The 16,254-nt window shown below is 50.2% G+C and overlaps 1 protein-coding gene across 2 annotated transcripts in view; it reads right to left on the bottom strand.

Annotated features, from left to right (window-relative positions):
• WDR7 (WD repeat domain 7) overlaps positions 1 to 16,254 on the bottom strand; it is a 539,004-nt gene that overhangs the window by 503,585 nt on the left and 19,165 nt on the right. For both annotated transcript variants that reach the window (XM_075328136.1, XM_075328145.1), the window contains exons 5-6: positions 15,537 to 15,711; positions 1,524 to 1,600 (exon numbers count right to left, since the gene is read on the bottom strand). In XM_075328136.1, the coding sequence (XP_075184251.1) occupies positions 1,524 to 1,600; positions 15,537 to 15,711 (252 nt within the window). The remainder of the gene's footprint in view (positions 1 to 1,523; positions 1,601 to 15,536; positions 15,712 to 16,254) is intronic.

Raw genomic sequence — 16,254 nt, 5'->3', positions numbered from 1 at the left:
CACACTAAAGGCTGCATACTCACTAGAAGCTGTGGGTTGTATACACACTAGAGGCTGCATACACACTAGAGGCTGCATACACACTAGAGGCTGCATACACACTAGAGGCTGCATACTCACTATAGGCTGCATACTCACTAGAAGCTGTGGGTTGTATACACACACTACAGGCTGCATACACACTAGAGGTTGCATACACACTAGAGGCTGCATACACACTAGAGGCTGCATACACACTAGAGGCTGCATACATACTAGAGGCTGCATACATACTAGAGGCTGCATACACACTAGAGGCTGCATACATACTAGAGGCTGCATACACACTAGAGGCTGCATACACACTAGAGGCTGCATACACACTAGAGGCTGCGGGTTGTATACACACTAGAGGCTGCATACACACTAGAGGCTGCATACACACTAGAGGCTGCATACACACTAGAGGCTGCATACACAAAAGACGCTGTGGGTTGTATAAACACTAGAGGCTGCATACACAATAGAGGCTGCATACACAATAGAGGCTGCATACACAATAGAGGAAACAGGGTGTATACAAAATAGAAGCTGTATACACCATACAGGGTGCGGGGTGTATACACAAAAGGGGCTGTGGGTTATATACTCAATAAAGGCTCTGGGCTCTATACACAATAGAGGCTGTGGATTGTATATACTGTATACACAGCACCATACTGTATACATAGATTAACACTATATACAGACACACTGTAATACAGGATACAGTGTGGACCTGTATATACAGTAGGCTGATGTGCATGAGCCGGGAACAGGAAGATAGACACACACAGCTTATACCATCCTGCCACGCTCAGCAATGATTGGAGGATCCTCTTTGTATTGCGCATGGCAGCCTATTTAGCGCATGCGCAATACAAACCTCATTAAGAAAAGAGGGTCAGCCGGTAGTGTCTGACATCAATGAAGATGTCAGACTCGGCTGGACCCCCTGTTTCAGCGGCCCCGGCGGTACCTGCAGTGGGGCCCGGAGAAGAGGTGGGGGGAGGAGACCGAAGAGCCAGAGTTGGTAGTGGGGTCCGGTGAGGATGTGGGTGGGCAGGGCCTGAATATTAATTAAGTGTAATGTAATTACCCCAGGCCCCCCCTTCTTCTCCGGGCCCGGTACAGCAGTAATGGTAGTAATGCCCTAATGGTGGCCCTGATTCTAATTAATACAAAGGCTCCTGCCAACTATATGCCCTTTATAATGGAGCTGTGACATAGTAGCACACAGAAGGCTAGCTCTGATTGCTGCTGTTAACCATTTAGATGCTGCTGTCAATCTCATGACAGTGAGATTTAAATGGCCAGCATGCCGGTTTGATCGCAGAGTGTGGATGGGTCGCCATATCAGCCGGAGGACTACTGAAGGCCATTGTCGCTGGCATCTTGGTCCTTCTATGAAGCCGGTCCTGAGGATTCACCTTCGTTTCTGGTCTATAATGTGGAAGTTGATGGCCGTGCACACTAATGCGTGTTGCAGAATGAACAGTCCTTACCTGCATGCGGTGCACCTCCGCAGTAATAATCCAGACTTTCAGGATACCAGTGACAGAGACAGCGACAACAGTGTCTTCTGCAAAACAAAAACATGTATTTTATTTTGGTTTTTAACCCTTTAGTGACGGAGCTAATTTTCACCTTAATGACCAGACCAAATTTTGCAATTCTGACCAGTGTCACTTCATGAGGTTATAACTCTAGAACGCTTCAACGGATCCCGGTGATTCTGAGATTGTTTTTTCGTCACATATTGGACTTCATGTTAGTACCAAATTTAGGACAATATTTTTTGCGTTTATTTATGAAAAAAATTGAATATTGGCAAAAATTTTGAAAATTTAGCAATTTTCAACTTTTGAATTTTTATACCGTTAAACCAGAGATTTCTGTGACACAAAATAGTTAATAAATAACATTTCCCACTTATCTACTTTACATCAGCACAATTTTGGAAACAAAATTTTTTTTCGTTAGGACGTTAGAGGGGTTCAAAGTTTATCAGCGATTTCTCATTTTTACATCAAAATTTACAAAACCATTTTTTTAGGGACCACATCACATTTGAAGTGACTTTGAGAGGCCTAGATGACAGAAAATACCCAAAAGTGACCCCATTCTAAAAACTGCAACCCCCAAAGTACTCAAAACCACATTCAAGAAGTTTATTGACCCTTCAGGTGCTTCACATGAACAAAAGCAATGTGGAATGAAAAAAAGCAAAAATTAAATTTTACCTAAAAATGTTGCTCTAACCCAAATGTATTCACTTTTAGAAGAAATAACACAACAAAATGAACCCCAAAACTTGTTCCCCACTTTCTTATGAGTGCGCCGATACCCCACATGTGGTCAGAAACCTCTGTTTGGACAAATGGGAGGGCTCGGAACAGAAGGAGCAATATTTGAATTTTGGAAAGCAAATTTGGCTGAAATAGACTGCGGGCACCATGTTGCATTTACAGGTCCGCTAAGGTACCTAAACAGAAGAAACCCCTCACAAGTGACACCATTTTGGAAACTAGACCCCTCAAGGCTTCTATCTAGGGGTATAGTGAGCATTTTAGATCCACAGGTACTTCACAGATTTTGTTAACGTTACGTTGTCATATTGAAAATTTTAATAATTTTCTCAAAAATGTTGCTTTAGCATCAATTTTCTCACTTTTTCAGGAGGTAATTCCAAAAATTTGACCTCAAGGTTTGTTAACCACTTTTTTATGAGCGCGGTGATACCTCACATGTGGTCTGAAACCTTTGTTTGGACAAATGGGAGGGCTTGGAACGGAAGGAACAATATTTGAATTTTGGAAAGGAAATTTGGCTGAAAAAGATTGCGGGCACCATGTCACATTTGGAGGTCCCCTAAGGTACCTAAACAGCAGAAACCCCGCACAAGTGACCCCATTTTGGAAACTAGGCCCCTCAAGGAATTTATCTAGATGTTTGGTGAGTACCCTGAACCCCCAGGTGCTTCACAGAATTTTATAACGTTGAGCCATGAAAAAAAAAAATAAAATTTTACCACAAAATTGTTATTTCAACCAGGTAGCTTTTTTTTTAACAAGAGTAAAAGGAAAAAATTCAGCATAACATTTATTGTGCAGTTTCTCCTGAGTATGCTGATACCTTATATGTGGTGGAAATCAACTGTTTGGGCGCATGGCAGGGCTCGGAAGGGAAGGAGTGCCATTTGACTGCAAAATTGACTGGAATCAATAGCGGACGCCAGGTTGCATTTGGAGAGCCCCTGAGGTGCCTAAACAGTGGCGGTCCCCCACAAGTGACCCCATTCTGGAAACAAGACACCTCAAGGCTTTTATCTAGGTGTATAGTGAGCAGTTTGAATCCACGAATACTTCACAGAATTTGATAAGCTTAGGTTGCCATATTGAAAATTTTCATTTTTTTCACAAAAATGTTGCTTTAGCATCAAATTTCTCACTTTTTCAAGAGACAACAACAAACCGTGGACCCAACAGGTTGTTATCCAATGTCTTATGAGCACAGGGATACCCCACATGTGGCCAAAAGAAGGGAATTTTGTTACTTACCGTAAATTCCTTTTCTTCTAGCTCCTATTGGGAGACCCAGACGATTGGGTGTATAGCTACTGCCTCCGGAGGCCACACAAAGCATTACACTAAAAAGTGTAAGGCCCCTCCCCTTCTGGCTATACACCCCCAGTGGGATCACTGGCTCACCAGTTTTAGTGCAAAAGCAAGAAGGAGGAAAGCCAATAACTGGTTTAAACAAATTCACTCCGAGTAACATCGGAGAACTGAAAAACCGTTCAACATGAGCAACATGTGTACCCGAAACAACCCAAAAATCCCGAAGGACAACAGGGCGGGTGCTGGGTCTCCCAATAGGAGCTAGAAGAAAAGGAATTTACGGTAAGTAACAAAATTCCCTTCTTCTTCGTCGCTCCATTGGGAGACCCAGACGATTGGGACGTCCAAAAGCTGTCCCTGGGTGGGTAAAGAAATACCTCATGTTAGAGCTGCGAAGACAGCCCTCCCCTACGGGGAGGCAACTGCCGCCTGCAGGACTCTTCTACCTAGGCTGGCGTCCGCCGAAGCATAGGTATGCACCTGATAATGTTTGGTGAAAGTGTGCAGACTCGACCAGGTAGCTGCCTGGCACACCTGTTGAGCCGTAGCCTGGTGACGTAATGCCCAGGAAGCACCCACGGCTCTGGTTGAATGGGCCTTCAGCCCTGATGGAACCGGAAGCCCAGCAGAACGGTAGGCTTCAAGAATTGGTTCCTTGATCCATCGAGCCAGGGCGGCCTTAGAAGCCTGCGACCCTTTGCGCTGACCAGCGACAAGGACAAAAAGTGCATCCGAACGGCGCAAGGGCGCCGTGCGGGAAATGTAGATTCTGAGTGCTCTCACCAGATCTAACAAATGTAAATCCTTCTCATACCGATGAACTGCATGAGGACAAAACGAAGGCAAGGAGATATCCTGATTAAGATGAAAAGAGGATACCACCTTCGGGAGAAACTCCTGAATGGGGCGCAGCACTACCTTGTCCTGGTGGAAGACCAGGAAGGGAGTCTTGGATGACAGCGCTGCCAGCTCAGACACTCTCCGAAGAGATGTGATCGCTACCAGAAAAGCCACGTTCTGGGATAGTCTAGAAAGTGAAACCTCCCTCAGAGGCTCGAAGGGCGGCTTCTGGAGGGCAACTAGTACCCTGTTCAGATCCCATGGATCTACCGGCCGCTTGCACGGGGGAACGATATGGCAAACCCCCTGTAGGAACGTGCGCACCATAGGAAGGCGTGCCAAACGCCTCTGAAAAAAGACGGATAGCGCCGATACCTGACCTTTAAGGGAGCCGAGCGCCAAACCTTTTTCTAACCCAGATAGCAGGAAAGAAAGAAAGGTAGGCAATGCAAATGGCCAGGGAGACACTCCCTGAGCAGAGCACCAGGATAAGAATATCCTCCACGTTCTGTGGTTCTTAGCGGACGTGGGCTTCCTAGCCTGTCTCATGGTGGCAACGACCCCGTGGAATAATCCTGAAGACGCTAGGATCCAGGACTCAATGGCCACACAGTCAGGTTCAGGGCCGCAGAATTCCGATGGAAAAACGGCCCTTGGGACAGTAAGTCTGGTCGGTCTGGTAGTGCCCACGGTTGGCCGACCGTGAGCTGCCACAGATCCGGATACCACGCCCTCCTCGGTCAGTCTGGGGCGACGAGTATGACGCGGCTGCAATCGGATCTGATCTTGCGTAGCACTCTGGGCAAGGGTGCCAGAGGTGGAAACACATAAGGGAGCCGGAACTGCGACCAATCTTGCGCTAGGGCGTCTGCCGCCAGCGCTCTTTGATCGCGAGACCGTGCCATGAAGGTTGGGACCTTGTTGTTGTGCCGGGACGCCATTAGGTCGACGTCCGGCCTTCCCCAGCGGCGACAGATTTCCTGAAACACGTCCGGGTGAAGGGACCATTCCCCTGCGTCCATGCCCTGGCGACTGAGGAAGTCTGCCTCCCAGTTTTCTACGCCGGGGATGTGAACTGCGGATATGGTGGAGGCCGTGGCATCCACCCACATCAGAATCCGCCGGACTTCCTGGAAGGCTTGCCGACTGCGTGTCCCCCCTTGGTGATTGATGTATGCCACCGCTGTGGAGTTGTCCGATTGAATTCGGATCTGCTTTCTTTCCAGCCACTGCTGGAAGGCTAGTAGGGCAAGATACACTGCTCTGATTACCAGAACATTGATCTGAAGGGTGGACTCCTGCTGAGTCCACGGACCCTGAGCCCTGTGGTGGAGAAAAACGCTCCCCACCCTGACAGACTCGCGTCTGTCGTGACCACCGCCCAAGACGGTGGTAGGAAGGATCTTCCCTGTGATAATGAGGTGGGAAGAAGCCACCATTGCAGAGAGTCCTTGCCGTCTGTGAAAGGGATACTTTCCTGTACAGGGATGTTGACTTCCCGTCTCATTGGCGGAGAATGTCCCATTGAAGTGAACGCAGATGAAACTGCGCAAACGGAACCGCCTCCATTGCCGCCACTATCTTCCTGAGGAAGTGCATGAGGCGTCTTAAGAAGTGCGACTGACCTTGAAGGAGAGTCTGCACCCCAGTCTGTAGTGACCGCTGCTTGTCCGCTGAGAGGGTATGAAACTCCATGCCAAGATACGTTAGTGATTGGATCGTGACAGGTTTGACTTTGAGAAGTTGATGATCCACCCGCACGTCTGGAGAGTCTCCAGCGCAACATTCAGGCTGAGTTGGCATGCCTCTTGAGAGGGTGCCTTGACAAGTATATCGTCCAAGTAAGGGATCACAGAGTGTCCCTGTGAGTGCAAGACTGCTACCACTGCCGTCATGACCTTGGCGAACACCCGTGGGGCTGTCGCCAGCCCGAATGGCAGAGCTACGAACTGAAGCTGGTCGTTTCCTATCACGAAATGTAGAAAAACATTGGTGCTCTGTAGCAATCGGCACGTGGAGATAAGCATCTTAGATGTCTATTGATGCTAGGAAATTTCCTTGAGACATTGAGGCAATGACGGAGCGGAGGGTATCATCCGGAACCGCCTGGCCTCCACGTGCTTGTTGAGCAGTTTTAGGTCCAGAACGGAACGGAGAGAGCCATCCTTGTTTGGCACCACAACCAGATTGGAGGAAAACCGTGTCTTGTTCCTGAAGAGGAACCGGGATTACCACTCCTTCTGCCTGCAGAAGAGCATCTGCTCGGTGGGGAGGTGGGGACGTTCTGAAGAATCGAGTCGGAGGACGAGAACAGAACTCTGTCCTGTGCACGTGGGCACACTGTCCCTCACCCACCGGTCTGTGACCTGTGGCAGCTAAATGTCGCCAAAGGCGAGCGAGTCTGCTATCAACCGCGGATGCGGAAAGATGAGAGAGCTGAGAGTCATGAGGAGACCGCCTTGGTAGCGGTTCCTCCGGCTGCCTTCCTTGGGCGTGATTGAGCCCGGCCGGCAGCTGAGCCCCTCTGAGGCTTTTCAGCCCTTTTGGACGAGGACAATTGGGACCTGCCCGAGCCTGGGAAGGACCGAAACCTCGGCTGACCTTCCAGGACAGCATTAATAGGGTAAGTCGCAATGCAGACATTGCGAGGTTACGGACGCCCCTGCGGCACAGATGTACTTGTGCCCAAGACCAGCTGCGCAAGAACAGCTGAAAAGCTTAGGGTGCCCATACGGCTGAGAATGCCGGAGCAACCGACACGCCGATAGCCTCACAGACAGATTTCAACCAGAGTCCATCTGTCTGTCAATGGCATCTGTAAGTGAAGTCCCATCTCCACTGCAACTATGGCTCTAGCCGCAAGCCTGGAGATTGGAGAATCCACCTCTGGACCCTGGGTCCAACGCCTGACCACGTCAGGGGGAAAGTGATAACGTGTATCCTTAATACGTTTGGAGAAAACGCTTATCTGGGAAGCGTGGTGTTCCTGGACTGCTTCTCTGCAGTCAGCGTGGCCAGAACAATACTCAATATACGTTTGAGCTTGAAATGGGACTTCTCCTGCTGTGAAGCTGACTCCTCCGCTGGGGGAGCTGAGGGAGAAAAGATCCAACATTCCATTGATGGACGCTATAGGATCATTCCTTATGGCGTCACCATCCGGTGTATCCGGAGTGAGAGCGGTGTCAGGATCAAAGTCCTGATGAGCTACGTCTACCTCATCATACAGAGAGCCTCCTGGGACCCCCCCGGAGCACCTCCAGATTGCCCATGGCCTGTCCGGACTGCAAGTCTCTATCCCATTGCAACTCCGTCCCTGTCCTTGGACAGGGTTGAGAGGTGGTTCTTTTGGCCACGTCAAGTAGAGACCCCGGCTGACCAAGTGCTACAGGGGAGCATTGCACCCAATGGGGAGCAGTGCCGTGGAACCGTATCACATGCAGCAAAAACAGCATCGAAAGCCTGTGTTACTTATATGCTGCTGCCGACTTATAGAGCCAAGAATGGCGACCGTACAGTGCAATGTATATCATACAAGCATAAAGTACAAATGAACACTGCAGCACATGCAATACAAGCAGCATAGAAAGCCTGCTTTTCTGCTGCTGTAGACTAGCCATCTAGGGGAATATAGCCCAGAATAGCGACCATACAGTGCAATGTATAGCATACAAGCATAAGTACAAATGAACACTGCAACACCTGCAATACAAGCAGCATAGAAAAAAACCTGTGCCTCAGCACCCTTGCTTTTCTGCTGCTGTAGTCTAGCCATTCTATGGCGAATATAGCCAAGACTAGTGACCGTACAGTGCAGTGTATAGCATACAAGCATAAATACACATGAACACTTCAGTACGTGCAATACAAGCAGCATAGAAAGCCTGTGCCTTAGCACCCATGCTTTCCTGCTGCTGATGTGTCGCCATCTACGAGGGCATATAGCCCGAAATAGCGACCTATGCAGTGTACTTAAATACAAATAGACAAACTGCGGTATTTAGTGTCAGCACCCCAGGTGCCGCTTACCGCCCGCCTATAAGCGGGTGTGTGGTCGCCCTATTCCTGTTGGTTGCCCAGAGTCCGTTCTCTCAGCTCGGGCTGCAGGAATGGCTGCCGGCGTCCTTCTCCAGCTCGTGTGAGTAGGGGCGGGCCGTGGGCGTGCCCCAAGTCAGAGCGGGAAACCAGCGTCCCACAGTGTCTAGTGAGAGGGCTGGAGCATGTAAATAAGGCTCCAGCCCTCGGCGCTGCTGATTGCACAGCGTCTCTCCCCTACCCTGATTGACAGGGTGGGGGCGGGAACGAAGCTGAGCTAGGCCGCAAAAGCCGGGGACTGGATTTATGAGCGCCGCCGCCGTAAAAGCGCGGTCGGCGCTAAGTCCCCGGAGCACTACAAGTCCCAGCCGCGCCGCCGCTCCCGGAGCGTCCGGCGCGGTAGTTCCCAATAAATAAAGTCACTCAGCTAGGCTGCAGTGACTGTAACCCTTTACTGTCCCCGGCGCACTAGCACACCCAGCAAGTCTGGAGTGTGCTGTGCCTGTGTGTACGGGGACACAGAGTACCTGAATGGTGCAGGGCCATGTCCCTGAACGGCACTCCCGCTCCACATCCAGCAGGTTCAATGGGTCTGTGGATGGAGCCCGGCCTCAGGGCTTTGGGGCCGGTAAGATCCCACTTCCTCAGAGCCCCTCAGGGGGATGGGGAAGGAAAACAGCATGTGGGCTCCAGCCGCCGTACCAGCAATAGGTACCTCAACCTTACAAACCACCAGTGGGGTGAGAAGGGAGCATGCTGGGGGCCCCATATGGGCCCTCTTTTCTTCCATCCGATATAGTCAGCAGCTACTGCTGACTAAACAGTGGAGCTATGCGTGGATGTCTGACCTCCTTCGCACAAAGCCGAAAACTGGTGAGCCAGTGATCCCACTGGGGGTGTATAGCCAGAAGGGGAGGGGCCTTACACTTTTTAGTGTAATGCTTTGTGTGGCCTCCGGAGGCAGTAGCTATACACCCAATCGTCTGGGTCTCCCAATGGAGCGACGAAGAAACCTCTGTTTGGATAAATGGGAGGGCTTGGAATGGAAGGAGTACCATTTGAATTCTGGAAAAGTTGAGATAAATTGCGGGCACCATGTCACATTTGCAGGGCCCCTTGGGTACCTATACAGCAGAAACCCCCCACAAGTGATCCCATTTTGGAAACTGGATTTTATTCAGGAGTATAGTAAGCATTTTGAATCCACAGGTACTTCACAAAAATGTTGCTTTAGCAACAAATGTCTCACTTTTTGGCTATGTGGCCATGATCCAGCGACATGGCGTCTAGTATACAGTGTCAGCCGTCCTGCAGAGATATGAGTGTTGTCCACGGGAGAACGCAGCTGCCCATGCCCACGATTTGGGTTCAGGCCGCTGTGGAGCTCTATGCTACCTGTAGAGAACACTCATCTCCGCAGCATAAATTGACATGCTGAGGCTCGGGAAGCTGCACCACAGGTCAGTGTATGCTGCGGAGAAAAGAAGCACAGTGGGCATGAGATTTCTAAAAATCCTTCCACTGTGCTTCTACTGCACAACGCAGCGCTATGGACGCAGGGAAAACACTCTGCGCCCAAAACGCTGCAAATCCCGATTGTGGGCGCACAGCCTAAAATGCTACAATGGATGAATGGATAGATGTCAAACAAATATAACGTCCCACCCCCCTTCATATTCTAAGCTGGCGCCCTTTAGTGCCTTTCATGTGGCACTAAAGGGTGCCTAGCCTTGTATTTAGCCCCCCAAAAAATTAATAATTAAAATAAACGACGTGGGGTCCCCCCTATTTTTGATAGCCAGCTAGGGTAAAGCAGACAGCTGTAGCCTGCAAACCACAGCTGACAGCTTCACCTTGGCTGGTGATCAATTTGGAGGGCTCCCCAGGCATTTTTTTTAAAAAAAAAAAAAAACGTGGGGTCCCCCCCAAATTAGATCACCAGCCAAGGTGAAGCGGACAGCTGGGGTCTGGTATTCTCAGGGTGGGAAGAGCCATGGTTATTGGACTCTTCCCAGCCTACAAATAGCAGGCCGCAGCCGCCCCAGAAGTGGCGCATCCATTAGATGCGCCAATCCTGGCGCTTCGCTCCAGCTCATCCCGCGCCCTGGTGCGGTGGCAGACGGGGTAATATATGGGGTTGATACCAGCTGTAATGTCACCTGGCATCAAGCCCTGGGGTTAGTGATGTCACAGCATCTGAACAGATACCCGACATCACTAACCCAGTCAGTAATAGAAAAAAATAAAGACAAAAAAAAATTTTATTTGAAAAAAAAACTCCCTGAAACATTCCTCTTTTACCAATTTATTGAAAATAAATAAATTTCGGTCGCTGTAATCCATGTTGGAGGTCCCACGCCGACTCTGGATCTTCTAGAATATGGGGGGCACGTTCAGGGAACGTATCCCCCATTTTCTGGAAGAGCAAGCTCTCCATGAGCAGTGTGGGTGCAGTAATCTGAGAATACTGCACTCACACTGCCCCGGTCCAACCTAGGGCAGAGTGACCTGCAGTAACCTTATTCTAGAATATGAGGGGCACGCTCACAGAACGTACCCCCCATTTTCTAGAACAGCAGTCTCTCCATGTGAGGAGTGTGGCTGCAGATTACCATACTCACCCTCCCCCGGTCCACAGTGCAGCAGCCTGTGTAGCAGCGACGTCAGAGTCCCTGCTTGCAGGGATCCAGCTGACAGCCGCTTTCTGCGCATGCGCCGCCAGCTTTCAAGAAGCAGGCGGCGTGATCGCAGGGACGGATCACCAGCAGACAGGTAACGTAAGACCGGGGGCTGGGGGGGGCTGGGCTGGGTGACGGGGGTGACGGGGGGTGACGGCGGGACAACTTTCTACCGCATGTGACGTGTCACATGCGGCAGAAAGAGCAGGATGGATGCGGCCGCCATGTTCCACGCTCTGGAGGGGGGAGGGGGGAGGGGGGAGGCGGCTCTGGAGACCGGAGGGGGCTCCGGGGACCAGAGATCTCCGGTGGACCGGAGGAGGGGTCAGGGGGAGGACATTTCCCTCCGATCTGAAATGTTTGATCATTTCAGATCGGAGGGAAATGAATGCAGAGCCGGCGGCGGCTGCAGTTTTCAGCGCGCGTTGGCGCCATCTTGGATTTTCCGGAGGGGGGGTAGGGGTGGTGGGGGGGACTCTCCGGTACCGGGGGCTTTGGGGGCACTAAGGGCTCATATTTATTTCTCATCTGACATGTTTGATCATGTCAGATGAGAAATAAATCAATTTTACCGGCCATTTTTTTTTTTTTTAATGTTGTCGCCGGTATACGGTGTATACCGGCGATCGCATTAACGGGGTCCAAAAAAAAACCACCCCGATTCATAATCTTGGGGGTCTCAGCTACCTCCGGTAGCTGAAACCCCCGAGATTTTTCGTCACTGGGGGGCGCTACAAGCTTTTTCCGGCCTGACGTCTCAAGACGTCGGAACAGAATAAGTACCCTGTTTTTCCGACGTCTTGAGACGTTAGGCCGTCGCTATGGGGTTAAGCCTCTTTTGATATAAACTATTCAGTCAGACTAGTCTTCCCCAGCAGGTATATATACAAAGATGCTGGCCCCCTGCACTCCCTCATTACTCCTCTTTCAGCCTCTGGTTTCAGAAAGACGCAGGAAAGCCTCCGTCCGACAATTCCCTTAAAGAGGACGGTTCTCAAAGTCTGCTAAAGGCAGGATCTCAGAGTACCCCTGCCCCCAAATTGTCACGGAAGACAAGCAATCACCTTAAGTGTAGTCACAGCAAGACTAGCAGTCCACATGGCAAACGCTGAAAACGTGGTTAAAGCCGCTATGGAAAATGCAAGTAATGTCAAAGCACAGAAAGTGGATCAACCCTGACAAAATGTGAGGAGATCTGGCCACTAATCCTGGTAAAGCCCCCTGTGTGAGTAGAGTTGAGCACATGTGACCCCCTATGAATGCAGCGGTATTGAGCACTGTGTGACCCCCAGCGAATGGAGAGGTACTGAGCACGTGTGACCCCCAGCGAATGGAGAGGTACTGAGCACGTGTGACCCCCAGCGAATGGAGAGGTACTGAGCACGTGTGACCCCCAGCGAATGGAGAGGTACTGAGCACGTGTGACCCCCAGCGAATGGAGAGGTACTGAGCACGTGTGACCCCCAGCGAATGGAGAGGTACTAAGCACTGTGTGACCCCCACCGAATGGAGAGTTACTGAGCATGTGTGACCACCAGCGAATGGAGAGGTACTGAGCACGTGTGACCCCCAGTGATTGGAGAGGTACTGAGCACGAGTGACCCCCAGCGAATGGAGAAGTACTGAGCACGAGTGACCCCCAGCGAATGGAGAAGTACTGAGCATGTGTGACCACCAGCGAATGGAGAGGTACTGAGCACGAGTGACCCCCAGCGAATGGAGAGGTACTGAGCACGTGTGACCCCCAGTGAATGGAGAGGTACTGAGCACGTGTGACCCCCAGCGAATGGAGAGGTACTAAGCACTGTGTGACCCCCACCGAATGGAGAGGTACTGAGCACTGTGTGACCACCAGCGAATGGAGAAGTACTGAGCATGTGTGACCACCAGCGAATGGAGAGGTACTGAGCATGTGTGACCACCAGCGAATGGAGAAGTACTGAGCAGGTGTGACCACCAGCGAATGGAGAAGTACTGAGCACGTGTGACCACCAGTGATTGGAGAGCTACTGAGCACGTGTGACCCCCAGCGAATGGAGAGGTACTGAGCACGTGTGACCCCCAACGAATGGAGAGGTACTGAGCACGTGTGACCCCCAGCGAATGGAGAGGTACTGAGCACGTGTGACCACCCAACAGAACAGTTTACTAGAGGGCCCAGGGGCTCCACGAACACTAGAGCTTGACTGTTTACCAGGCCAGTGCCGTACTTTAGAGAGTGGTTGAGCCTGGTATTCTTGAAAAATGAGGTTTTCCTCTCCCTGCAGACACTCACTTCCAGGCACTGGGGTGGCAGATGGTAGTCAGCACTCACTACATGGTGAGCGTAGCTGCACCCACTCCTAGTAAAGTTGATTGATATCCTGCTTTACACACAAATGTTGCAGAGCAGAGTATCAGTGAAGGAGAGGTGGGCATGATTAATGCGTGCGCACTGTGAGGTGTGTGATGACTGTTCACTGCCTTCTGAGACACCCCAAAAGGAAAAGAGCGGCTGCAGGGAAAATATTGCTTCATTTTCTCCCTTTAGCTGCTCCTCCAGTAAGCTGGAAGAGAATTTTTTAAAATGATTAGCTTATATTAGCACTAGTCCTGCAGGTAAAGAGTTTTTATTTATTTTTTTTAGCTGGCAGACCGTTTTACTTTAAAGCACTACTCCAGCATTTTGGGGTCTTTTTGGTTCGGTGCTGGAATGGCGCTTTAAATCTAAGTCTTCTACACTTTGTCATATACTCACCTTCCGGGGGTTTCCCATTTTACCGACACCTCTCTGGTGTCACGGCGTTATCTTGTGCCCGTAACGTCTCACTGGCTGGAAGTCAGAATGCAAGTCTATAAGAGCAATAACGAGGCTCTCATAGACTTGTATTGAGTTTTGACCTATGCTGCACTCCATGAAACATTAGAGCTGTCGGCAGGGCACAAATCACAGGAGATTACCGGAGCGGCGGTGAGATGCTGGAAGGAGAGTATAAAACCAGGGGTAGGGGACTTAGATTTAAAGCCCCACTCCCACATATATTTATCCAATATATAAAGGTGTGTGGGGGTGTGTGTGTGTGTGTGTGTGTGTGTGTGTTTCCAGGATTGGCATCTGCACCGTCGCAGCTACAGCCACAAAATTTTGCACGCTCACACTTCTGGACCCGAGAGCATCATAGGCTATGTTTTGAGGGGAAATTTTCACCCTGCGCTTCACAGTTATTCACCAAAAAACCTGCCTCCATTAAAGCGAATGGAGCTGGGAGCCACAGTGCAGCCAGAACTTAAGAAGAATGCGCAGCCACGCCCTTATATGGAATGTTGGCGTGTCACAATGCAGCCAGGGAAAGAGACAGAAAGACAGGGAAAAAAAGAGAGAGACAGACGGGGAAAGAGAGACAGACGGGGAAAGAGAGACAGACGGGGAAAGAGAGACAGACGGGGAAAGAGAGACAGACGGGGAAAGAGAGACAGACGGGGAAAGAGAGACAGACGGGGAAAGAGAGACAGACGGGGAAAGAGAGACAGACGGGGAAAGAGAGACAGACGGGGAAAGAGAGACAGACGGGGAAAGAGAGACAGACGGGGAAAGAGAGACAGACGGGGAAAGAGAGACAGACGGGGAAAGAGAGACAGACGGGGAAAGAGAGACAGACGGGGAAAGAGAGACAGACGGGGAAAGAGAGACAGACGGGGAAAGAGAGACAGACGGGGAAAGAGAGACAGACGGGGAAAGAGAGACAGACGGGGAAAGAGAGACAGACGGGGAAAGAGAGACAGACGGGGAAAGAGAGACAGACGGGGAAAGAGAGACAGACGGGGAAAGAGAGACAGACGGGGAAAGAGAGACAGACGGGGAAAGAGAGACAGACGGGGAAAGAGAGACAGACGGGGAAAGAGAGACAGACGGGGAAAGAGAGACAGACGGGGAAAGAGAGACAGACGGGGAAAGAGAGACAGACGGGGAAAGAGAGACAGACGGGGAAAGAGAGACAGACGGGGAAAGAGAGACAGACGGGGAAAGAGAGACAGACGGGGAAAGAGAGACAGACGGGGAAAGAGAGACAGACGGGGAAAGAGAGACAGACGGGGAAAGAGACAGACAGGGAAAGAGACAGACAGGGAAAGAGACAGACAGGGAAAGAGACAGACAGGGAAAGAGAGAGAGAGACAGAGATATATATACAGACGGGGAGACAGACATAATTACATTTTTTATCTATTTGTTTTGTGGTGTTTGTGTGCAGAATACATTTTTGTTAATACATTCTATTTTGTTAACAGCAGTTATTAACCCGGGTAGTACAGCTAGTATATGTATATTACACATATACATACATATACTTGATAGTGCGAGCGTTACCTTGTGTCCGGTGGGAGCGGATGATGCTCATGGAGCTGATCCAGTCTGGAGAGATCTTTGATACCAGCGAGTACAGGACTTCCAGGCTGCTGGCGTCCACCACGAGCACTTCAGGGTAATGACCGTGACAAAGCAATCGTCCTTCCCTTTGTGTTCCAGCAGAGAACTGGTAGAACTGAGAAACAAAACACATCTGAGTCCACCACCCTGATAATGGTCACAAGTACACAGCGTGCACTACGATGTTCTGCAGCAGCTGAGGAGTGCATGAATACTGTAGAATATTCTTTCCCTATTAATGTCAGGTTCTGTAATCTGAATGTTAAATATGAAAAATATCATGTAACCCATTCATGACTGGCGATTTTCCATTATTATACTTTTTTTTCCCCCTCTTTCTCTTCTAAGAGCCATTACTTTATTTTTCCGTGGATATAGCCACAAGAGGAAGAAGAACAAGTTGTAGCTTTGATGGACACGATTTTATTTTATCATATAATGCTGGGCTGGGGAAAGCGCGGCCCATGGGTCACATCCAGACCTCTGGCAGGTGTAGTCCGGCACACAAACCGATGCAGCCGAAGGACTGAAAAAAGTGGACTTCAGACCACACCATGGCCTTCACTGCTGCCGCTCACTGTCAAATGGCACAGTTAGGTTACGGTCCCAATAGCGTATAGCTTTTGATGCAACAGCATTGCAAGCGATATGCTAATGC

Source organism: Anomaloglossus baeobatrachus, chromosome 1 (genome assembly GCF_048569485.1).
Source record: "Anomaloglossus baeobatrachus isolate aAnoBae1 chromosome 1, aAnoBae1.hap1, whole genome shotgun sequence".
Taxonomy (NCBI): Eukaryota; Metazoa; Chordata; class Amphibia; order Anura; family Aromobatidae; genus Anomaloglossus; species Anomaloglossus baeobatrachus.
The sequence above is the reverse complement of the archived record's forward strand: the minus strand, read 5'-3'. Positions and strand labels throughout refer to the sequence as shown.